Source organism: Chlamydotis macqueenii, chromosome 3 (genome assembly GCF_036417535.1).
Source record: "Chlamydotis macqueenii isolate bChlMac1 chromosome 3, bChlMac1.mat, whole genome shotgun sequence".
NCBI classification, from domain to species: Eukaryota; Metazoa; Chordata; class Aves; order Otidiformes; family Otididae; genus Chlamydotis; species Chlamydotis macqueenii.
The window spans coordinates 7473289-7499850 of NC_141558.1; the positions used below are offsets into that span (position 1 = coordinate 7473289).

A 26562-nucleotide genomic window follows, 5' to 3' on the forward strand; every position below is an offset into this window, starting at 1 on the left:
ATTGCCTAGGATTGCTAAAAATAAAGTTACCTGAGTAAGATTTGGCAAGGACATCAGGATAGGCACTCCCATGCTTGCAAAAAAGTCACTGACATTTCACAAGAACTACCTGGGCCTCTTAGATCAGAATTCAGTCTATGACGGAGAGAACAACTGCTTGCTCTCTTCAAAACATGTGTCCAGGTCAATTCTTACCACAAAAGTTTTCTCATAAATCAAAGCTACAGGTTCTGAGCCAGAACAAAGTGACCTCCCCCACTCTCCTCTCCCTACACAAACTTTTGGCACTTCACCCTTTGCCAACAAACATAAGTTTCCTTCCCAGATGCATTTCTCAGAGCCTTGATGTGCCTTTCATAAATACGTTTTTGTATTGTTACACACGGATTCGAGCTGCAGTTGGAGCCCAGGCCACAATCCAGGCTTTCTGAGACTTCAAAGGTTTTAGGCTTACATTTGTGAATAGAAGGGAGACCAGCAAAGTTTGGGTTTACACTTTGTTACACTGCTGGGATGATTAATACCAGGAGGCTTCACACCCACCAGCATCCAGCTGCTCCACACAGCATTTAAAATAAAATAAAAATGATAATAATAATTTAAAAAAAAAAAAACATTGGCTGGAGATTATCTCAGCCAGTGTCCTTGAAGTCACAAGCTAAAATAGCAATTGCCTGATAGGAAAGAAGGAAATTATCACTACAGCATCACAGCAGGCTGCAGCTCAGGCTGCTCAGAGCTGAGAAGGGGACGGTGCATGAAGGATAGTGTGGCAATGGCAGCATACAGGTGAGAAGAGACAGGATAAAGGCACTACTTTGGGGACTCACGAGAAAACCACAGGCTGAGAGAGTTGGGGCTGTTCAGCCTGGAGAAGAGGAGGCTCCAAGGAGACCTTATAGCGGCCTTCCAGTACCTCAAGGGGGCCTACAGGAAAGATGGGGAGAAATTCTTCAGCAGGGCCTGTTGTGACAGGATGAGGGGTAATGGTTTCAAAATAGAGGGAGGAAGATTTAGATTAGATATTAGGAAAAAAATTTTTACACTGAGGAGGGTAGAACACAGGAACAGGTTTCCCAGAAATGTGGTGGATGCCCCATCCCTGGAAACACTCAAGGCCAGGTTGGATGAGGTTCTGAGCAACCTGATCTCGTTGGAGATGTCCCTGCTCCTTGCAAGGGGGTTGGACCAGATGACCTTTGAAGGTCCCTTCCAACCCAAACTATTCTATGATTCTATGAAAAGCCACACAAAGGAGGGGAGGAGTCTCTCCTTTCTCAACAGCATTGCCAGCACATGGTCACTCAGACAACACATCTCATCCTAAGTAATCCCTTCACAGAGACATGCAAGCACCAATGTCCCAATTTGTTCAGCAACATTGGAACATTTAAAGTAGCAAAGCCAAAAAAAAAATTCAACCAACCAAAAAGCCACCATGGGGGCAGATCAATCCCTGCTTGTACAATGCCCAGAGCAGCAACCAACCCCAGTAAAATCAGCTGGGATGCAGAGAGGTGAAGTTATTTCTTCAGCATGACTTGGGCAGCCCCACAGATCCCGTTCTCAGCCAGGATTAGACCAGGCAGCCCCTCTGGAAAGTCTGGCACGTACAGCAAATATTTCCTAGCTTACAATAAGACACGATCTTACACGGTTCTCTGTCTCTGAAATGAGGAGGATGAACAACCACCAAATTGTTTGAATAATATTGGTGAATCAAGGATTCAGTTAGAAGGAATTAATGTTAGGCCAATTAAATAGTATGTCAATTCCCTCTAATTATATGTTCCTGCAGCCTACCTGGTAATTATACTTAATGGGTCTAAATCAAATCAGCATGTTACCTGAGAAATAATTGGATTTGCACGCAATTTTTTAATGATCTTGAAAGGCAGCCCGGAGATCGAAGTCCTCTGTGTGTTCGGGGACTGATCTGAGGCTTCAGTGTGCTTTGGAGGTAGATCTCAGGCTACGTTGGTCCTGATAAATCAAATGTGCCAGTTCTCTGGCACTGAGGCCAACTGGCGTGGGACAATGGCCCACAGCCATTCTCATCAACTTCTTTAGCCTCTAAAACAAGGTGGCCATATCCAAACTTCCCACTGGAAACCTGGAAAATCCCTGGGCAGTACTAAATGTCAGGCTACGTCTATCCTAGCAGAGAACAACTCCAGGTTTCACTGCCACAGCAACAGGTCCCAACCTTGACCCGCAGGGATGGGACCCTCTGGGAGTTCTCTGTTGAAGCGGTTGATAGCAGAATGATTTGCAAAGGCACCTCCAAGTTGAGAAGCACAAGTCATAGCTGTGCTCTGCTGAGATCTGTACCGTGTTTTTGAACATCTTCCAAAATGTTGGTGCATATTAGAAACTAAGGCCATCATGCAATGGGAAAAGAAAACAAAAGCGAAGCCCCTATACACTTTGATGAACCTTGGCCTTCAAACCACATAGCAGCAATAAATAAGTCTCACCCCAAACTGAGGCAGAATAGAATATTGATTGTTTCCAATCTCCTTAAATGTTCTGTACCTTAAAATTAAAAGTATACACACACATAGTGTATTTATTTATTTAGAGGCACAGACAATACTCAGGACTGCCAAACACCTGACATTTCAAAGCAGTCCCATGTGCATATTTCAGTCCTGTACAGGCAGATGAGTGTTCACTAGACCCCAGATCCAGTCATCAAATCAGAGGGGACCATGATTAGCCCAAGACTTTCCCAAAACACACAAGTCATTGGATTTATCACTGTTTCTAGTTAAGTAATCACTTTTCTGAAATATTTTTTTTTTACTTCTAGACAAAGTGGACCACAACACTTCAGCACCAAACCATTCCAGGAATCTTCCCTGCTTTCAGCAAAAGCCATCGCAGAGACTGTTCCAATTGCCCTGCTCCCTGGAGCCCTACCATTTGGAAAATCTAGAGCTTTTAGTTTCAGCATGATTCACTGTCCTCCATCTCCTTGAAATTCTGGCCATGAGAAACCAAAATAGCACCTTGCCTTGTCAGTGAACCCCATACAGCCAGCGAGCATCGAAACCACTAGATTTCAAACACAGTGTACTGTCAGAGAGGCATAATGGCAGTGACAGTGGCTGGAGGGGATGACTGCACATTCTACTTAAAAGGTACAAGCAAATGCCACTAACTTCAGTTTTGCTTTCTTTCAAGGAAGTTTTTCTTTTTAGATACCACCTCTCTTTAGGGGCCTTTTGAGGCTCCAGCATGACTCTGAGAGTGGGAGGGCTTGGGCACCCTTATTTTATATTAAAGATGTCCTGTCCAAACTCTGCAGGCCACTTCCCAAAGCACTTCTCATACACAGGCAAAGGAAAGAAATAGATGTCTCTAGAGGACAATTCAGAGCAGGTTACAATTACGCGTGCTCAGACTTTCTGGAGCACATCAACACTTCACAGGACCACAGTATTTGGGGTCAACTCTTAAACATGAAGGCCTTGCACTGGACTCATTTACAGCTCATAAACAATACTCAAATACTCGATAACCCAAAAAGCCCACCAAAATTTATGGTAGTCCTGCATTTTTCATTCTGTGGATCCATTTCTTCAGTTCCCTCATTAATCTTCTCCCTACAGCATGCTGAAAAGGCTGACTGAACAGTTACCAAACTCACACAAGCACTAGATTCTGTTTCTGAGAGTCAAAATTCATGTCTTGAATAATCAAGGAAAGGTTGACCGTGTTCTGATGTCTCTGTGCAAGGCTAATCCTCAAATGCTTCAAACTTTGTTATTAATCCAGTGGGTTCTGATTAAAAGTTTGCCCAGTGACTCAGAAACAATAATTTGTGTCAGGTTACCTTGCTTCACCCTGCAAAATTGGAGTTGCCTGAAAAATGTCCTGGGGAAATGTTTTCAAGCAACTTCCTCTGCTCTTTTTCAGGAAAATCACTTACCCAGCACACATGCAACCTCCTTCTTTGCTGGCATATCTATAATTAGCGAAGAATGCCAAGCCATAAATATTTATGTGCAGATGGGATCCTGAAACACCTTCAGAAGCTCAGCATAGGCCTCAATAGTCAGATTTCTCAAATGAGCTTTGATACAAAACCTGCAGGTTCAGGAGGACTTGTCAGAACACCCTGCTAATCACCCCTCTCTCAAGGATGCATTTCTATCCCAAAAAGGGATGTTACAATCACTCACGAAAACCCCACAAAAAATGCAGGTGCTTCATTACCTACTTTTCATCTGAATTCCTCACAGATCTTGCCAGATCCCTTCACTTCATTAGCACAGGTCTCTACATGCTGGGGCAAAAAGACTTCTTCTGTGCAGCTGACAGAGCCTGAATGTTTCTGCTTTTTTTTCAAACCTTTTCTGGAATCAGGTATGTTTTTCCTCCCTGTGCAAAAATTGTTTTTATTTCTTCCCCAAAAGATTTGCTGACATGATGCTGGAACCATGTTAGTTATGCCACCTAAAAAAGCTTGAGATTAGACTGATCTGAAATGCTGTGTTCCAGACTATTAATCCAAACAGAGTCAGGGCCTGTTCTCTGTCTGAAACAGATTGGCGCAGTTTGGCCACCATCAAATCCTTTCTGTCTCCAAACGAATGTGCCTGCTTCTGAAGTGCTGATGGAGAACAGTGCCCAGGCTGCTCTAACTCCCCCGGCGGGGCCAGGAATTGGCCAAGAGGGTATTGGTTGTCCTGGGCCAAAACCACAACAGGCTCACTCCTCCACAGCATGCATGATTGCACTCCGAGTATCCAGGCTCTGGCCCCATTTAATTTAAACACAGCTAATGAGATCACCCAAAACACAGGTTTACATTTCTCAGCCTGATCTGGGAGCAATTAGAAGCTGGCTTATGGCATGGCGTAGGCAGGTGAGCTTCCCATTGCACCATCATCTTCAGTGCCTGCCTTAGGCACCCAGGTCTGAAGTCTTTGCCCATGCAAAAAGCTCCTACTCTCTCTGGAGGGGCAGGCAGAGAGGGGACAAGTCCCACTCGCCCATCGGGACAGGAGGGTGGCTGCAGATGGGAGCGGGAGCAGCCCACCCACCACCAACAGCGTGAGCTCAGCGTTGGCAAAGACTTTCGCTGGCACCTGCAAAAACAGTCTGCAATGCAGGCTGCCAGCAAGGAGGAAGAAGCCAGCACAGCAGCATCCCAGCAAGGCAGCAAGCGAAGGGGAGAAGGGAAGTGCTCGACATCCAAGGGGTTATGTTAGACCAAAAAGAAAGGTGGAAGGGAACAAGTCCTAGGAGGCCTCTCTGGAGAGCATTAAGTATGAAAATGCTTTGGTCTCGCCAGAGCAAACGGATTCGATAGCGAGATACTTACTTGGCCTGCACTTGTACCACACAATGAGGTATTTGCCAGTTCCAGGGCACGGATCTGTGCCGAACAGCCGGCTGTTGACGAGAAACTGGCAGCTCCGCCTGTCCTGGCACTCGTCCAGCATCTTCTATAGCCGGGGATGCACACAGACATGCACGAGAAAGAGAAAAACAAAAGCACTTCAGTATATCTACTAAAAGGATCGTCAAATGGAGACAAGATGAAGAACAGCAAGGCCATCCTTGCCTCCTCAGCCGACTCCGGCATGAGACAGGCCACGGCGCTCAATGCAGTGGGTACCACAGGAGCCATGGGCTAGGAGAGGACTAAACCTTGCACGGTTTTAAGGAGCATGATTTCTTTCCCTTTCATGAATTCAAAAGGAGGGATTTGCACTGGGATGGCTGCAGAGATTTTGAAACCTTTGCATGCAATTTAATCATAGTATAAGGCAGTAGTGTCCCAGGAAAAGCAACTTCGAGGACGTGGATCAGCCTTGAGAGTTAAAAGCAGAGACCCAAACTCTGCCACCACCATTCTGCTTTACATTTCTCTGGAGATGCACAATTCCAACCGCAGCTTTCAAGAGAGCTCTTGTCTCAGTTGTATAAAAGCTTTGGCAATTGCTGGTATTCCAATAATTAGTCGTTGCAGCAGGAACGCTGTTACACAGCCAACTTAGTCAGTTTTTAATAGGGCTCGCTCCTCTTCCCCCATGACTATCACATTCCATTTAGCTAAACTCAGCATGGGCCTGCAAGTCGGAGGGTCCTCCCACCACCAACATTTTGGGACTTATCCCCTTTTCTGCACTGCTTTTCCTCTAGCGTTTGCTCCCCACTTCCCCATTCATAACACTCATAAAAACTCCATCTAGGAATCCACAGGGGCAAGACATTCTGTCTCCTGCTAGAAAACAGCTTCATTAAGGAAGATTAATGATTTCTTTTAACACTATGATCCTCTAAAGCAGTAGTGGGGGGAGGGAATATTATTAAGTGGGGCAGTAATTAAGTTTTAAATTCAGCTGGATGGATAAGGTCGTATTTATGTACTCCTGTAGAGCCCCTAAAGCGCTAAAATTACCATAATGTTTGCCTGACACACATGAACCTGTCAGAGCATTTTGAGACCACAGAGCGAGGTAATCCACCAGCCTCACTAAGTCCCTGCGACCAAGAGCTGCGAATTCCAGTCCCAAAACAATTAATTTTCACTTGCAAGGAGGTGTTGGGAAATCCTGTCCCAGAAATTCCCCTAGACTCCCCCGGTCTCTTTTGTCTTCTCCCTGTTCCCTTTTCTTACACCCACCTCGATGGGTTTTCCCACAATCTTATCCCTCTTACTAACATAAAGGCCGCTCCATGTAGCACATGCCACCCAAACCAATTCTCACTGCCTCAGTGACTACTGTCTATTTCTGAGTTCTCCCTGAACATAATATCTAAGATCTTAGCATTCTAATTCTGAATGTCACCCTTTGAACAACAGGAACAACAGCTGTTCCAGTTTCTAGTGCAATTTGAAACTGCCTCATTTGAGCTTGCTCATAACTTCCTAAAGCTTTCACCTTTTGGGCTGACACATGCAAGAATTCATGTCTGCCTCAAGTCCTGACCTTTATTTTAAAGTTCAAATCAAGACAATTCAGGCCTTTCCTAGCAAGCTGAGAACATATGCTGTTGTTTTCCACTTACAAAGGTAATAAAATGCAGGCATCTCATTTCAAAATACAGGGCTTAGGATGGAAAGGTTGAAAGGTGAACACTGAAGGAGGTGCCTGGGAGCGTTAGCCCCAACTTGACCATCACATTAAAATGCATAGAAAGAGCATATTCTTTCCTCTAGACTCATAAGGGTTGACTGCTTACTCAGCATGTGAAATTTAATTTAATGTAAAATCCAATGAGTTGCAAAGGAATTTAAGCGAGGCCTCTACACAGATACCTCTTTTGATCTCAAAAGGCAAGGAACAACTCGAACAACTCTTGAGTGCTTCACGTAGAGAAAAATCCTCTCCAAATCACTGCGGACCTGAAAGGATTTGCTTGTACTGGACAGCCACGGCTGTGTTTACACCCAACTAGTGTTAAGAATATGGAGCAAAGGGAAAGAAGCAGCACCCTGAACGTTTTCTTTACAACAAAGGAAGTTTTCTCCCCTCAAATGCAGCAGACTCAGGTTTTTGGTCAACAAACTTGTTCATAGCAGAGGAGTGAGACTTTAAAAGCCTTCAGTATTGCATAACAGGTGCTACTAAAACTGGTGGGAAAAACACCTTGGATTTCAGTAGACACTGAGTTAGGCCAACAAAAAGTCTCTTTGAAAACCTCAGCTTCTATGTCTAAGCAGCACTTGTTCATCTGTCCCTAAGCTCAGCACCAGGAGCGAAGGCAATTACCAACCTCAGAGAACGATGAACATGCGCAGCCTACAGGTACTGCCACCTCATCTTGTTCTGCTCTAACCTTTGGCAGCTCTTCCTTCATCCATATATTCCACATAAATGAAACCTTCCAAGTTTACTTTCTGCAGTACGCAAAGCAATGTAGAGCCCTAGGGAGAAGTTTGTACCTAAATTAAGGAGCAAAAGTTATCTATGCCATTGTGAGACTGTAGAAAATGGGAAGTGTTCTTGAGGCTCAATATGCCTTCTACTAATTGGTTTTCATGTTTAGCTACAGTTTAAACTTAAATTGACAATAGCCATAACTCTGAGATGTTATTTCATGGGGAGAGAGAAATCAATATTTCCTTTTCATTCATGTAATTCTAATGTGCCTCCCCCGAAGAGCAACAATTTTCCTGAAAATATAAAAAATCATTAAGATTTCTTATTTCCTTCAGACTGTTTGAGTAAAGTCTTAGACATAATTAAATAGATCCATTAAGAGTAAAATTAAAAAAAATATGTTCAAGGCTCAGTGAAATACATCAGGAAAAACTGAATGAAAATTAGAAAAGGTGGACTGTGCCACATTCTTGACTAAAAATAAAGAATGAAGATGTTACACCAGCCCTAACATTAACTTAAAAACTTGTACATACAATTTTTACCTATCCTTGCATATACAGAAATCTTCTTCACCACTGCTTTCATCAATATGCGCTATATACCAGCATCTTCTTGAACACCATGCAACAGAGCCAACAAGAAGCCTCTTTGAAAACCTCAGCCTCAGAACATGTGTGACAAGATGATCCTCTACAGGTGCACCTTCCCTGCGGGTCCAGTGTATCTGGTGTCTGCAGGGGCCCTTACAAACCAAGACCTTGGCTTTCTGGTCTTGCTCTCAAAAATCACACTTCTAGGCAATACCAGAGCTCTGGCAGATGTCAGATGTCGCTTCTGAAATATTTGCCGGTGATCAGCTAGACTGACACCAGAAAGGCTGTGGGTTTACTTGGTTGTGAGGGAATGTCCCAAGCTCACATGGCTTTTGATTAATAGCTTGAAAAACTCAGGCAAATCATTCTGTCACGGTCAGCTGTAAAGGCAGGAAAATGCAACCACAAAACCAAACATGAACAATCTGAACTTGCATAGAAGTAGTTGTAGGCACACAGAATCATCCCTAACTGGGATATATAATCAGCTGTTTATATCATTGTCGTCTTGTAGACCCCTGACTAAAGCAAAATAAAGTCACGTTGGATTAGATTGTATTATCAAAAGCACTCCAAATTAAGAAGGAGGAGGAATTCCTGTCTGGCATGAAAGAGAAGGGAAGACACATTAATTGCATTGTGCGATTTTATAATTGCGTTCCAGTGGTAAATCAAGCCTGAGGGTTGACAAGTGCCCAGGAGGGAAGCTGTGGCTGTTTAAACCCATTCCATTCTCTGGTTCATGATTGAGTTAAGAAGCTCCAAGATTTAGAGGAGATAAGAAAGCAAGAAATGTGAATTCAAGTAAAACAAACACTAATCTAACCCCTGTGATTTATGCCCTGGATTAATCTCACTGCAGTGACCCAGGTCTTAAAGCAAGGGCAGCCTCAAGCTCAAAACCATATCTTTCTAGTGGGCATTGCAGATGAAACACATTTCTCGTGCTCATTTTGTTGTGCTCATTAGCTAAGTAATTGCTTGTGCTCATTAGATAACAACCTTTTAAATCTGGAACTTGATGCGAGCTCTGCAAGAAGGCTGTCCTCAGCCATTCCCCAGGGTGCACTCATTTTTATTCTGTCTCTTCAAATCACTCTTCAAGAAGTGCTTCGCTTGCACACTTAAACCACAACTGAGCTTAACACTCAAGGCAATTAAACTTATCTCAGTTCTTAGTCCCTTGTAGTAGTTCATAGATTCAACACACTTAGAGTGAAACTTCGGACCCATAGAAGCCGATGGTGAAACGCAACGGGAACTAGGATTTTGCCACAGGGCTGCTCTCTGTACAGCCTCCATCATCAAAGGAACATAACGATGACTGCAGGGCATGTCAGTCAGGCATGAAATTACACAGAGGAACCCCACTAAATAATTGCCCAAATTGTATGTTGCTGAGTTGAATAACTCAGAGAGCAAACTTCATGAATGGATCAGAGTTGCATGCAGTCAAATGAAGGTGGGCAGGGATTTGTACTAAGAATTTTACACAAGAAGATACTAGTAATTTTTTAAAATATGATTAAGCATTTTTAGGCCAAATTCAACCCAGATAGCCGTTATGATGAAGTTATATCAATGATTATATTTGGTGCACCTCCATGAGTTTTGCAATGAGAAGAAGTAAATACAACAAACAAGGCAGCATGAATTCTCCACATGAAGCCACACACCACAATGCATTCATAATAGTTATGGGTCCCATTTTATTTGAATTTCGATATTGTTTTATATACCCCTGAATGCTGGTCTTACTTTAAACCATACTATAAACTTAGTAATTTTAAGTTGCAAACTTATTTACAGGTCCCTTTTACAATTATCTGGAGATTGCCCATTCATCTCTATTCATTCACGTAAATTACTGAAGCCCATGGAGCAAGAGGATTTTCCAAGGATCAGCATCAGGGAAAGACAGACTACATGAGGAAGTGGAAATCCTTGTTGATGGTCACCTGCCTATGGCTTCATCAAGCAATCTTCCCAGCCTGCTCCTCCAGAAAGTAATTCAGCATTGCCCAAATTACCACATTCAATCTGTGCATCACATGAAGAAGAGATCAAAGGCCCTGAATCCTGACTGCTGATCTATGGCAGCTTTTGGATACTAGCTATCTATCTCTTATCACTCTCCCATGGTCCTTGCAACACTCACAGCAGGGTCAGCCGGAGGGAACTATGCCCACACACTTGGTGACTCACATTAACACACCAGACTGTGAAATAAAGAGCTGAAAACCGGGCACACTTTCCCTTTCACCAGCTCTGCAATGGGAGCAGTAAACGCCAGCAGGGCAGTAGGGCAAGTAGCAGTGGGCTTGGATGTTAAAACAAAACAGCAAGATTCACCAGAGCTTCTCTGTCAGAGCCTTGAAAGAGTCCAGAGACAGTGATTCACAAAGAGCAGGAATATGCTCAGCAAATAGAAGGACCTGATAAAAGCTGCATTACAAATATCACCTAATTAACCATTACCTACATTTCCTAATGGTGGGAAACTTAATCTGTATGTGGGGTCAACTTCAAAGGGAGAGGAGGTCTAGGCTGAAGAAATACAAAAGGATGCATAACCAAAAGTCATGGGATTAAAGAAAGGGAAAGCTTAAAACACAAAGTGGAAAAAAAAAATCATTGAGAGCAAACCCTTATACTGTCAAGCAGGGTCTTAGTGGCAATGATGGAAGCCCCATGACTTGGAAAGTTTAAATTTAGAGTAAACAAAGCATTAGGAGGCTTACACCCAGGGGAGCTGTGCTGCCTCATCAGGGAGACAGGCTGCACTGGCCACCTCTGCCTCCAGTGTCTCCTCTTCTGCGCTACATAACCACACTGCTCTGATGAGCTACTTCAGTCAAGCCAAAGATTTCAAAGATACAGCAGTTTAGAGATTATCTATGACCTCTGCATCAAGCAGTTCTTCTGCTTGCAAATAATTAGCTGGGGGACCTGCTTGCCAGAGTTATATTTTGTCCTGGGCAAGATTCACGAATGAAGCTGCACTAGTTCTGTGATTTTTAAGAGTATTTTCGGCACTGCAGTAACCTCTTCTGGACCCTGAGCTTACTGCTCACCATCCTCTGCAAATCAGTTAACATAGTCTGAGTTGCCCAAACTGCTCTTTAATTCACTGACATTCTGCGACTGAAACTTCCCTTGTTCAAACTGTCTGTAAGCTGTGGAGACCTTCTAACATGACAAACAGTGGGTTCTGATGACCAGTGGTAATAATGTGGTACTGATGACCATTATTCTTCCTTTCTATGATTTTCCTGCCTCTTTCCCCTTGACCATGATAATTTTTCTCTGAGCATGTACAGTGCCAACACAGTGGGACCCTCATTCCTGCTGAGGCCACTCACAGCTGTTACATCAGTGGGACCATGCACTATCCTGTGACTCAGCATGGCAGGAGCCACTGTCCCTGGCTTACCAAGAAAGCTAGAGCAGTTGGATTATTTTCTTCTACTTTGCATTTTACTCTGCCACACTGCCAATCCAGAACACTTGGGGAAAATAAAACCCTCTTCAGAAACATAACACACACCCCTACTTTCCAGCCCCCTCATTTTGTCATCAATGAGTGGCCCACACTTTGAAAGTTGTGAAGCTACTGGAAAGTTTATCTCATCTTTCTGTCACCAAAGAGATCAGCTCCTCTTTGTCACAGAAACCTTCCTGGTAGGTGCAAATAAAAAAGGGGTAAGAAGGGCTCAGGGAATCCTGTGGTTAGCACGCAAGGAATCTGCTGCCCTTTTGTATGGCGGCCTCATGCTGCTGGAGTGACAGCAAGTCGAGTCGCTGGCAGCAAAGGTGTCCTGTATCTTGCCTAAAGGACAAAAGGAAATACCACACCAGCAGCACTAGTGATTCTTGTCACCAACAACGGGTTGTCCTGGAGAGTGTTGAAAGAGACCCAGGCCAATGGCCCTACCTACGCTCCCTCCCCAGATGAGCTAATCTTTCTAAGGAGAGGTGCGACTTGGCTCCAGAGCATCTTCTAAGCACAGCTCCTCTCAGGGAAATAAGTCACACAACAAAACACTGCCCGCCAAAGAGCAGTTTCCTGCTGATTTCAGTACGTGCATATATGAAGACAGAAGTTAGCCCACAATGTCTTTGACAAATATCTGGGAGCAGAAACACAATGGGCAAGTGCCTCTCCAGGGCTTTTTATTTTCCTTCTAAATAAGCTTTGCTCCAGGGCTTCCTGTTTTCCTTCCAAATAAGCTGTGGTTTTACTTTTCTGTCAATTTACCAAAATGAGAATATCGCAGGTAATCTGCTGTAAAGTGTAATCCAGTTTTCTGGTAATAAGCCATAATTTTAGGCCAACTATTGAACAGTTTTCCATATAGACCTTGAGTGTTTTATTGCTGAAAACAAGTGACATTCAGGAATACTGATCCAGGAATGGGCAGCTATGGAAAGTTTTATAAGTAAGCTACTTCAAACCTCCTCCTCTTCAGCTGAGCAGCCTCCTTCAAATATAAACTTGCCTGCATGTATTTTTGCAGACACAAGTTGGGCATTGTGAGCTCAGCTAGGAGTGTCTAGGTTTCTTACTAAATAGATTAATTTATCAGGAGGCACTTATCATTAGGCAACACAGAATACTTAACACTTCTATTTCTCCTTTGTCCTCTGTGCCAGCATTTATGTGTTCATCTGAAGAAACATACACTGCTGCTCTATCTGTTTGTCAGCTTCCTTATTTCCCCAGAGGCAAGATCTCATGAGATGTCCCCATGGAAGGAAAGTGCAAATGTTGGCAGTAGTGTGACAGGTGAGAGAAACACTGCATAAGGGAGAGGATAAAGATGAGGATGGTCCCCAGCAGATCTCCTTGGAGTAACAGTTGTCTCGGGATGTTCCTGCATCACCCCCTGCTGTGCAGCAATGTAATTTAGCTTCTTCTCCATAGTCTCACACTAAAAAATCAAAAACTGGGCAGATTAAAAATGGGCTTGACCAACCCTATCTGGGTGACACAGACAAGAGAAAAATGCTGTGAAAGCACAATGCACAGATGTACCAAAAAGCTTCAAACTCTCAAAATTCTTATGTTGCATGCTCAGACCAACTGCACCTGCACAATTGCTCCAAACACAAAGACACCAACAGACACATGACCATGCTAACGCAGCTCTGCTCTTCAGGACCCAAATTAACATCCTGTTTTGACAGTATGGACTTTCTAGTGGGCATACAACTCATCTTTTTGCATAAATTATGCAGTGTGGATAAACACCCTCTTACATACTGCCAATCATTGTCAGTGGCATGACTTCAATACGCCTAAATGATCCTTAATGTTCAAGGATTTACTTTTCTGGGTGAAAGATGAATAGATTTTGGTCCTGGCAGCTGCTCTTCCTCATCCACAAGCAAGAGAAGAGATGGTTCAGCCACCATAAAGCTCCTCCACATAGATGTCTTCTGCCAAGGCAGGACAGTTTGCACTGCATGGGTCCTTTTTACTAAAGCCACCAGGGCTCCAGATGTTCCTCTTCTCCATCCCACATCCACCCCTTCTGGCTGGGGCAAGGATATTTCTCTCCATCACTTCCCAGTCAGGAATAACCTCTGCAGGACTCCACAAGGAAAGTACAGAAGAGCAAATACCAGACCAGACGGTTAATTAACAGCACTAGTGCCCTAAATGAGCTTCTGTTATTAAAGGATGAGTGGGAATTTTCTACACTTCCATCTTCAAAATATCTCAAAGGTGCTTCACGAATACAGCACAAATCTCTGTTTCCATCCTGCCACATATCTCATGTGACTTGTGCTAACTCTGAGCTCCCCCATGAAACTGAGTGGAGTGGGGGGAGTGGGAGGAGCTGTTTGAAAAGCAAATAATGTCTGGTTTTCAATATAACTTTATTTTGCTGTTCTGATCTCTCCATATTCGTGTGACTTGCTGTAAAAGTTAATAAGAGACCAACCACATCAAAACTGAAATCCCAGTCTGAATGTCCAAATTCTTTGTGCATTTGGAAATCTCCCACTGAATCTGACATTACAGTGTTAGAAAAACAAAAATGTGTAGTTTGGGGTCACTGCCTTAATGTCTGGGACACGTTCTCCCAAGTGGTCTGCATTTAATTTCAAACAAAAACAGATGACTAAAGCAAGGGATCCTGGCAGCCAAACACATAAGGCTGGATTAGTAGTGATTGTCTCAGTGTAATCAACCCTTTCTTTTCCCTTTTTAACATAGAAACAATGTCTGAACTGGACATTTACAGGGGAGAGAGCTTCTAAATGGGAATTAGCTGCTACTCACAGGTAGTTTTTGCAGGGAATGGTATTAATAACTGCCCCTTACACTCCCTCCAGACCTCTCTCCAGAGAAGCAGCAAATTTATACAGTCACGGGTTTGATTAGCCACAGTGATTTTTACGTACTTAATTTTGAAAGGTTTGGTTTGGCTGACTTTTTAAATTACTGACAATGAGAATACACACACAATTGATCCAGTCTATAGCAGCCATATAGCTGAGTTTCAAAACCACAAAAATACATGCAATTTTCTTGTCTACAACTTTCCAATTTTCCTACATATATGCATTTCCAATCAGGGAGCCACAGGCAGCTCGCCATTGAGCTTGCGGAGTTTTTGGCTTACCCTTCAGAGAGGCCTCACCCACTCCAGGATTGAGAAAGAAAACAAGATTCATCTCTGGCATTCAGAGTCAAGCTGCCCTGGCCAAGCACAGCACACTGAGGTATCAAAGCCACATTTGGGGACACCAAAGAGGTACTGTGGATCTTCTCCAAAGAGACGCAGGAACTTGCCCAAGGTCCCTCAAGAAATTTGTGGCAGAACAGAGAATGTGAGCTACTTCCCTAGCACATCTGCATCCCCAAAATTGAGTGAATAAGAGTGTTCTGGTCTCAGTCATGTAACAAATGTACTCTACAAGAGATCTGCTGCAAGACTGCCTAAAGGGAACACAATTCTCACTGATAAACAGGGGAGCTGTAATTATCATAGAATCACAGAATGGTTTGGGTTGGAAGGGACCTTCAAAGATCATCTAGTCCAAGCCCCCTGCAAGGAGCAGGGACATCTCCAACCAGATCAGGTTGCTCAGTGCCCCATCCAACCTGGCCTTGAATGTTTCCAGGGAATTACAGCCATTGTATGTGTTGGAGGGAAAGCTAATGGGTAACAGCTCTGAGAACATGATTAGCTAAGCCAGGCAGCGAAGGATTTCTTTTAAATCCCTCCTGCACATAAAACCATGGCATGGAAAGCCAAAGGTTATATCTTCCCTGTTCTCAAGTTCTTCCAGATGCCTTAAGTGGGCCACTCACCCACAAGGGACGAGGCTACACACGTAGCTATCAATCGTTCTGGTAAATGAAATGTTTCAAGTAAATGTTGCAGTAAATCAATAAAAGAAAGAAGGAAAGGCTAGCCTCTGCCAAAATCTTCGGTCCACGTTCTGTCAGCTTAAGGGTTATGCTACAGGCAAACACCAACCCTATGCAATTTCTTGAGAATTTACCACTGACATTTGGAAGCCAAAGCATTCATATCAACTTTAAAAAAAAAAAAAAAAAAAAAAGCTGTAAATTCCTCTTAAAAACCCTGGATGCCAGAATGAGAAGTGATGTGGGAAACTCTGCCCTTTAGCCAAATTATAAAAGAAATTATTCACTAGCCCTGTAGGGTTCATTAATCTAGTTCTACTATAAATTTATATTATGAGTTATTATTGATTCATAGCCATAAACACACTAAATGCTTGAGATCCTTGCCCAAAAATTTTCACAGTCTCAAATCCTGCACATGGAAAGACTTGTGCTTACTTCGAGCACAGGAGCAGACCCCATTCATCTCAACAACATCAGCCAACTCGTGTTTCTAATTTTAATTGTTCCTACTGGCAGTTGAGTAACACTGGCACCTTCCAAGTAATCCTTTGATTTGCTGATGTCACATGCACTCTTGGGAGGATACATATAGTCAGCAGCCCCTACACAAATGGACAGGGCTGATTAACTACTGATGCTTGGGAAGTTAGTGATGTATGATGGTTAAGTGATGCATGATGCTTAAGTGATTCATGATCACTTACAGTGGCCTAAGAGCCAAATGAGACAGAAATAAAGTCAAGGATTCTCTCTGGGTTTCAAGTTACCAAAGTAAAAGCCTCTTGAAATAGGATCAGTTCTGAAGTAAAAAGAACACCACAGCAACTTCTGAATGTGTTGAAAAAACTAACCATTGGGAAAGAAAACCATAAAAAAAAAAATCTTCAAATCCAGTCAAACATAATGTGGTCTTGCAGTGTAATTCTGTTTCAACCACATTCCTGTATTATTGTCTAGAGTTGCTGTAAAACTAAGAAATTCATCAGCAAAATCTAATTCAGTCTTGTCTAAACAACAAAGACGAATTATCCACCAAGCTGTGTGAGACATTAGTGTTCCCATGCTGGGTAGCACTGCTTAATACAGGTCGATGCAGCACCAGCACAGACAGCTGCTGTCTGGCCAAGGAAAGATGAAGTCCAAAATGAACAGATCCAGTTTAACATGCGATACCTGAAGGGAAGTGCCAACTGAACAGGCAACATCTTCTTTAATTAAAGTGGCATAGGAGTGAGGATAGCGAGAAGGACACATCTGATGACTTGGTACAATTCGGCCGTAAAAAGAAGACTGGATGCTGATGGTGGTTCTGTGAGGACATCTCAGGGAGACATATTCTCCATCGCAGGCATGGTCAGTGTAATTCTTTAGTACTTGTGATATGTAACCTGCAAAATCCATGACAAAAACCATCATTAGTGAAAGGTAGCTAATATTTAGGTAATTTACAGCAGTACAGTCTAACAAACACACAACTAAATAGCAATGAGGGATGCAGATTTTATTACTCATCTCATACACGTGCAAAGAAGAGAGACAATGACATGGGTGGGGGGGGAGGCTTGGTGATTTGGCCTTCAGCCATGTTATATATCCTTACTGGAAGCAATATTCAGATGCTCCAAAATCTTAGTCCAATCATACCACTTATTTACATTGGCACATCTGTTAAGTTTATGGGAAACACAGCTGAGCCAGACTCATCATTTAGACCACATCTAGATACCGCATGCAATTTTTGGCCCCCCAGTACAAGACAGACTTCAATAAAGTGGAGTGAGTTCAACAGAGGGCCATCAAGATTGTTGGGAGCTGGAGCACTTGCCCTGTAAGAAGTGGCTTGTTCGGCCTGGAGAAGTGAGAGCTTTCAGGGAAACTAATAGTAGCCTGCCAGTACCTACAGGTAGCTTATGAAGGAGATGGAGCCAGGCTCTTCACAGTGGTGCATGGTAGGAGAATGAGAGCTATCAGGCACAAGATTAAACAGGAGAGTTTAGACTGAGTATACGGAACAACTTTTTCACTCTGAGGGCAGTGAAGCAGTGGAGCAGGTAGCTCAGAGTTGTTGTGCAGTCTACATCCTTGGAGGTTTTCAAGACCTTACTGGATAAAGCCCTGAGAATCCTGGCCTGACCTTCTAGTTGACCCTGTTTGGAGCAAAAGGTTAGACTGCATAACTGAAGTTCCTTCCGACATCACTTTTTCTGTGAACTTATTACCATGGGCAAGAAAGGGCCAGACACAGAGCTACTAAGGGGAAAGCTGGGGTTACAGTTGGTTGTATGAGGTCACATTCCATCATGGTACATCAGTCACATCTTTGATCTCCCTTCACAATATAATATTTTAATTCTTCTGGTTGCACTTTCTGTTCTAGGTGCAGACACAAAAGCTTTGTTTTCTCTCCAATTCTGCAAAGTTTCAATCCTTTTAGAAGGAAAACAGTATGCAGAACCAAATCTCTCCTTGTTTGTTAGAGGATGCCGTTATCCACAATAATAAAGTTGTTAACAATAACAAAGCATGGGGACAAAGTCTCATTAAAGTTACACAGAGTTTAAAGGGTTGAGTGCAGTCAGGTTACCATGGCAACTGCCAAACAAATCCTGACTTTGCCACCCTCACACATGAGGGGAAAACACTGTGGTGGTGATATAGAGCATCTATAGAATGTCCCACATCAGTGTCAGACAAAGTCCCATTCAACCCTACAGACTTCCTTCTGTAATGATTTTGGAAGTCCCTTTCCCACTGCTGGCCACCAACACAAGTCTACCCACAGCAATCCCACAGTCCTTTTAAGAAAAGGTAAAGGAAAATAGGGACAGGGCACCGTTGAATTGTTGATGGTAAACTCTTTTATTAGGAGGTAGAATAGAAAGAAAGACAAAACCATCAAGAGAAACAAATAATCCCTAGACAAATTCCTAAAAGGAACCTGAGGTATATCTTAGACTAGTTTCTAAAAAAATTGCTTAAATGTGACTATTCTCTTGGTGGCTCATAATCATAGAATAATTTAGGCTGGTACCTCTGCAAGTCATCTAAATCTTGATCAGGTTTCCCAGGGCCCTGTCCATTTCTGAATATCTCCAAGGATGGAGCCTCACAAACTCTCTGAGCAACCTGTGTCAATACTTAACAGCTTTCACAGTGAAACATTTTTTCATTACGTGCAATTGGAATTTCCCATGTTAGGACTCTTTTTGGTTCCTTCTGGTTCTTTCATCGTACATTTCAGAGAAAAGAGTGGTTCCATTTCCTCTATACCTTTAGGTATTGCAAGATAGTAATTAGATCCCATTCTCCTTATTCTTTACTTTACTAGATTAACAGACCAGCTTCTTCAGTCTCTTATTATTTATCATCTGTTCCAGTACCCTTCTTGGCAGCCAAAGGGACTCTTTCTAAATTCTCAGCATCTTTGCTGTACTGAGGGGTCAGCCTGGTATGCAGTTACCCTTCATCACTGCAAGGTGCACTGCTTCCTCACATTCATCATCCAAGACACAATAATGCACACAGGGGAGCACAATTCATGTGTTTTGAGATAATTCACGTGGCTTGCTCAGAATCATTTCAACATCAACTCTAGCTGTCCTAGTAGACACATTTGTAGGATGTATTTACTTCATGGAGCTAAACACTCCCAGAGCCTGTTCTCTGTCCCTAAGGCCATATCCAGCATCTTCCTCTTACTCTCCAAAATAGTACGGCCTATATTTAGCAGTTCTGTCTGCAGTGCCTCAAGGTGTGTGCCAAATAGATATTTACTCAAATCAACATATTAATTTCCAAGTCCCCAAGGCAGTCTTTGCTTATAAGGAAAAGGCTTGTGACACAGCCCAAATAATTAGAGTAAGTGACAGGGCTGCATCAGATCAGGGAACAGCACTGTGTAATTTAGCTCACTTGTTCAAGGAAGTGCTCTGGGATAAAATTAACTACTGGAATGCATCTCCTTTCCTAGCCAGTAGAATACATGCTCTGTGTGATGTTGGACACCTAGTCCTGGACTCAGATCAGCTCTTCTCCCTCAAAAGTAAGGCAATCATACAAAATGGGAATCAGCAAAAGCAAACTACAAACAAAACCAGATTATAACACAAAATATTAAACCCAACTTTCCACGCTGTTACGCCATTGCATTAGGACTTTCTCTGTCCTATTAGGGAGCCAGAGAAATACAAACAAAGTGCAGTCAAGACTCTACTGTCTCCTCTGAATATTCAATTATTCTGTCAGAACAGCCATCCTAGAGCATGCCTTTCATATTACCAATTCAGGATCAGGGAAGGTTTCAACCCCTGCAATTAGCGCAGATCACTTGTTGAAACAACTCCTTCCTCTTGTCTTCCATGAGCAATCTCAAAATAACTTGAGTTCATTCAAGCTCAAGATATTGAAGTGATTGAACACCTTGATGGTGACTGGCTAATAATAAACAAAGCACAATGTCTGAAACATCTGTCATTGACCACTGTCAGAGAGAAGATACTGGATTAGGCATGGGCATGATCAGGGATGACATGATATTCTTCAAAGAGCAAAGGAAGTGGCTGTAGAGAATTAACGCTCTTTTTTTTTTCTCTAAAGTGTGCCAAATTTGCACTACATTCATTGGTAGTTCTTTTGAAAGTGTTAGCATTTCTTTAGCCATTGATTCACGGTTCAGTAACCCAAAATCTGAATTGTTTTCAGCATTCTTGCCGAATTCTCTGTAACAAATCTCCAGTGACTTTTTGTACCACACTACACGTGGTACCAGGGAGGGAACTACTGAAATGCTTTTTACTGAACGAAATGTATAAACATGCAGCCAACAGCAGATGTTTGAGGACTTCAATAGCACTTGTATATCAAGGCAAGAAGCACTTCATAAGTATACAAGGATTAGGTCACAGAGCTCTTTGACTCCTTCCTTGCAAGCACAAAAAAAAATCTTTTTTGGATGGCTGCAAGAAACTACTTTAGTTAAGTAAAATGATACAGCAGATCACCAATTAGCTATTCATAGACCACAGAATATGACAGGTAAGGAACTGAGATGATAAAGGTATTATCAAATGATTTTATCACTCCTCATTGAGTATCTTTATCTGCATTATTATCTGGGATATAAGCTAAAGCCTTATAAGCATTCACTCCAAACAAAGACAAGTCGGGCTGTCATTAAAGGTGGCCAAAGACATTTGCCACTCCTTTCTTCGTCCTCAAATTCTGGGATGTGAAATCACCATTGTCAATGCAGGAACTGAAGGCAAGCAATTATCTGATGAAAACACCCCAGCTGTATTGCCACAGTCAAATCTACTCTATTCTGTCATGGTTTGTCTTGGAGTGGAAGTGACAAAAATTCTCATTACTTTATTAAGAAATTTTTTGGTGGTTCACTCATTAGCCTATCTAGGGAAGACGATGTTGGAGCATGTGGTAAGTCGAGTTCTTCTTTAAAAACACATATTTCAGCTTGAAAGTAAGCTAAAAGCATAAAAGAAATCCAGAGCATTAAGCCCAGTAAACCTTTTCCAAATGCTGTATGTTTCAAAAATCTGTCAAAAAATAATGTCAAAACTTTTGGGTTTTGCAATTCTTTTTTTTTAAAGATTGTGTCAAGGACATGGAAACTTTGCTGGTGGGCATCCGTACTCCCAAATTAAACCAATGTACAGGAGTCAAGTGCTAAATATCTCCTCAATTCAAAAGACCAATGTCATTACCAAAGCAGGGATTTACACTCTGAAGGCAGAATAAACAAACAAAAGAAGCGCTGCACAAAAAAAAAAATGATAGATCATTTTTCCCTCTAATGAGAAGGAAATGTTCCTTTCAAACACCACTGGCAATTTATTTTTCCGAAGTCCAGAGTTTGACTCCCATCAATCATCAGCAATTACTCTCCGCCACTCCAGACACAACCCTTAATGCTGACTGTAACTCTATCCCACCCAGTAACATCAGTTCCCAAGAATCATTTTCACCACTGCCTCTCCAGGGAACTGTTGCTCAGTTCTCATCCAACAGCCAGTTCTAATCCTTAACACATATGCAGACTAGAGAAAAAATAGCAGTTTCATACAGAACGTCATCATTTTACAGGTACTGTAAATCTAAACGTCATCCTTTGCTTACTCTTATAGAGCTACAACCCTGCATTTTTGAAACCAAAGCAACTGATGGAGTGGTTCCCAAAAGCACAGATGATATAAGAGCTTCCATCCCATCTACATGTAGGATTATAGCAGATTATACAAACACACATCCATATATCTTGTTTAACCATGGTTGTCTAAAAGCAGTAAGCCCTCTTCTCCTGCTTCTGCTAAATAAAGTTCTAGTTTTGCTTAACGGCACACATAGGAATACACCAGCTCGCCAGTCATCAGAAGACAGATTTCACCTTTCACCAGGAAACATCTCTGTGGGTCGGTGCTGGATTAAGAGAGACAATCACGATAAAACTAACTCTTTGTACAGTTTGGATATAATATGAAACTTCTAATAAATTACAAGGAAGCTCAAAGCATTTTAAAGGTTAATGAACTACCACACATAATTTAAGACAGAGTTTCATTAATATCTGCATTGAGCTATATGTAAGATACAGTAATGTCTTCTTAAAATATCCCATTCTGAGCTTTTGTGGTTACAAATATAGAAGTGTATACATACAATTGAGATAAATCAACATAATGAAAAAAGAAAATCATACTTAGAAATAAGCAATTTCCCATTGTATGAAACACATGAAGTTGGTGCAATTAACTGTGTTAGTGAACACAACATTGCCTTACTCCTGATTAACACCAATTCTTTTAATTTTAATCCTCTTATTTTCCAAACCTACACTGTTTTTTTCAGTATCCACTGTTACCTTCTTTTAGTTTCCTCAGCTTCCTTGTAGATGTTTTTGAGACTCTGAAGGTGAAAGAGAACTTTCTTCCAGGAGAGACCTTAATCAGGTACTTTTCTGGAGCTCGGACTACCCCTATACCACACTGTTTTTCAGGACTGGAGAATCTCAGCTTATTCTTTATACGTAGAACACCGATACCCATAACATCTCAGAGGAACAGCGCTAGGCCAGTGGCACAGAATAACATGCCACGAGGAGAGGCAAACGGGGCTGAAACATGACCCCAGGCAAGGCTTGAAGCCAGAGCAAGTAACTCAATGAACGCATTTCATACCAGGCATTACTGATAATCCTGTGGTTGCACTAGTAAAAGCAGCTCTCTCAAATCACAGAGCAGCCTAGTATGGACAAGTGGGGTTTGTTTTGCTTTGTTACTAATACTGCAGATTAAAACTTGCTATTACAAACCTTCTACAGAGAGATTTGCTTTCACTTCAGCTACTCCCCAACCCTTTCACCTTTCAGATACCATACAGTGCTGGAAAAACTTGAACATCTTGTAAACCTACTCAGGAAAATATTTTTATTTTAAGTCAACAGTTCCTTGCCCACTAGCTGATCTTCTGTGCCACAGTTGCAGCTCCAAACACTATCTAGTGTTAACTTAGAAAAACGTCTTTGAAACGAGAGTGAATTTAGAAGTGCAGCTGACCGCCAGCATTTCAAGGCTAAACAAGGTAAAGTTTTGTAAACGCTGAATAGCATTTCATAGGTCTCCTGGGTTTCTGTAAGAATGAAAAGCTAGTGAAAAGTAGAATGGTGAAAGCTAGAGGTGACAGGAATGAAAACATGGTGGTTGTCAACTCTGCAGGCTTGAATCTGACTCAGATACTAGTGAGGATTATTGCTAATAATATTGCTAACAGATCTTACAGTTGGACTCAATCATCTTAAAGGTCTTTTCCAACCTAAATGATTCTATAATTATTTGCTTAAGCTTCCTAACTGTAAACTCCTATAAAGTTTAACAAAACACTACAGCCCTTCCACAGACTGCTGGAATAACTCTGGAGAATTTAAGAAGCAACTCCAACTGCAAGTATTTTGGGTCTAGAACTTTGAAGAATTGCTCTAAAAATTCAATACAAAAAATCTTGTTTGCTATTTGAACATCACTTTAGATTATTTTCTTTGAATGTCCCATAAGTCTATGGTTTTTTCAGAACTTTTTTTTTTTTTTTAAAGTAAGTTTTTAAAGCTGTTATGGTGATAGAGTGGTTGTTAAAAAAAAAATTGTTTATGTTTTGAAAAGGCAAAGGAACAGATTTTAAAATGTCTCTTTTTTTAAATTTATCTTTGCAGAATCAGGGAAATTTAGCCTGGAAGGGCCTCCTGCAGGTCATCCAGTCCAAACAGCTGCTCAGAATAGGGCCAATATCAAAGTGAGATCAAGCTGCTCTGCACTTTGTTCAGCCCTGAGCCAGGACTGCCAAGGACAGGGATTCCCTGTCCAGAATTCCCATGAGCCAGCAATGTGTGCTTGTAGCCCAGAAAGCCAAACGAATCCTGGCCTGCATCAAAAGCAGTGTGACCATTAGGTTGAGGGAGGTGATTCTGCCCCTCTACTCCACTCTCATGAGACCCCACCTGCAGTACTGCATCTAGCTCTGGAGCCCCCAACATAAGAAGGACGTGGACCTGTTGGAGCAAGTTCAGAGGAGGGCCACAAAGATGATCAGAGGGCTGGAGCACTTCTCCTATGAGGACAGGCTGAGAGAGTTGGGGCTGTTCAGCCTGGAGAAGAGGAGGCTCCGAGGAGACCTTACAGCAGCCTTCCCATATCTAAAGGGGGCTTATAAGAAACACCGTGAGAAACTTTTTGGCAGAGCCTGTTGTGATAGGACAAGGAGTAAGAGTTTTAAACTAAAAGAGGGTAGATTTAGACTAGATATAAGGAATAATTTTTTACACTGAGGGTGGTAGAACACTGGAACAGGTTACCCAGAGAGGTGGTGGATGCCCCATACCTGGAAATATTCAAGGCCAGGTTGGACAGGACTCTGAGCAACCTGATCTGGTTGGAGATGTCCCCGTTCCTTGCAGGGGGGTTGGACCAGATGACCTTTAATGGCCCCTTCCAACCCAAATTACTCTGTGATTCTATTCCCCAGCCTCTGCAGCACCCGTGCCAGTGCTTCACCACCCTTCTGATTACAATTTTTTTCAAATAAGTGATCAGAATTTCCCCTGTCACAACTTGTGTCTGTTGCTTCTTGCCTTTTTATTTTGCACCTCCAAGAGGATCCTAGCTTTGGTTTATGTATAATCATTTTTAGGAAGAAGGAGGAAGCATCTGGATACCCCCTCAGCCTTCTCTTCTCCAGCCTCCCCTCCTATGCCACATGCTCCAGTCCCAAACCATGAGTCAGCTATGATGTGGGCTGTCTAAGGCCAGTTACTAGGGGATCCCACTGTATCCATGTATATTTTCCACTAACAGGCTTTCATCCTGATAAACCAGAGAGAGGAACAGGATGAGGCCACTGGTGCTGGCTGTGTTTGCATGAATGCTCAGTGTTGATCTGTGTGGCCAGACACACACATCTCTCTATCAGGAACAGATGCTCAGCATCGCTGCTGCCTGGACCTGGGAACACGGGGCTGTCGCTGCCTTGCCTCTATCAGGCTACAAGATTTGGCAACTCCTAACACTTCCCACAAAAAATTCCATGTGTGTGTGTGTGCATGTGTGTATATATACAATATATTAATACGCAGACATACACACATGCACACACACATTAAAAAAAAAACAAACATCTTTGCAGAATATTTTACCTAGTTTAACTTGCAGGAGAAGCCTGAACCCCACTATAACTGTGGAGTTCATTTTTTGCAGCACTAAATTTCTTAGAGCACTTTCTTAAAATAATGTCATAGCATTATAAATATTAATATATTATATAATTAATATGTTAGTGTTACAGTATTATAAATATTAATAGACATTAATGTCTTCCATTAATTGTAAAAAGTATAACTTAGCATGCATTAGTATGCATTATGTGTCAATTATATAAAGTATATTGCACATAGCACAATCATATTTATAAAATATATCTTATAGCATAACCTACAGATAATTACCAGGTCGCCTTGGGAAGCCTTATGGGGTTTGTTCAGTACTCAGAGAATGAGAGCTGTAATTTTGAAAGACATGTAGTGTACAGTTCCTACAGCCCAAAAAGGCCAATTCTACGCACTACAGAGAAGCTAGGCTTCATTCTAGAGATACAGCTGCAGTAGGTGTTAAGGTCATCACTTTACAGCTGAAGGAGCTACATGGGTGACACTTCCTGAGCAGCTTCAATTGGCCCTTTCTCCTTGGCTCCCAAACAAGTCCTTTCCAAAACACAGCCATCACACAAATAAATCACAGCATTCTAATCACTGTGGCATTCTAAGTAGTGATAAAGAGCTCGCACCACAGGGAGTCATGTAGCTCTTCTAAATTAAGTTATAAAAGGTTTATTTTATTGAAAGGACAGTTTTCTCTAGATGGCTCATATACAAGAGATTTTTAACCACAAAACTACAGTGATATACTTAGGTTGCCAAAATGATACCCATATAATTTTCCATAGTAAATGCAGTCACACCGGGATACACTTGCATAACGACCAATGCACCTTTCTGGTAAACTTCTTCATGCAGATAAACTTCCCTGGTGTTCATTTTGACCTCCAGTTCCACAATAAAGTCCTTTTGATCCCACTCCTTCCTGTGACAGCTCTTATGGAAAACAAAATTGACCTTGGAAATCAACATCATTATTAATCTAACATGTAAATGGAAAGACTCTAGCAATGAAAAACCAATCTC

General features: G+C 42.2%; 1 protein-coding gene across 2 annotated transcripts in view; it reads right to left on the minus strand.

The window, feature by feature from the left end:
• EVA1A (eva-1 homolog A, regulator of programmed cell death) overlaps nt 1-26562 on the minus strand; it is a 209406-nt gene that overhangs the window by 133575 nt on the left and 49269 nt on the right. For both annotated transcript variants that reach the window (XM_086745806.1, XM_086745805.1), the window contains exons 2-3: nt 16998-17212; nt 5333-5456 (exon numbers count right to left, since the gene is read on the minus strand). In XM_086745806.1, coding sequence (XP_086601932.1) covers nt 5333-5456; nt 16998-17212 — 339 coding nt within the window. The remainder of the gene's footprint in view (nt 1-5332; nt 5457-16997; nt 17213-26562) is intronic.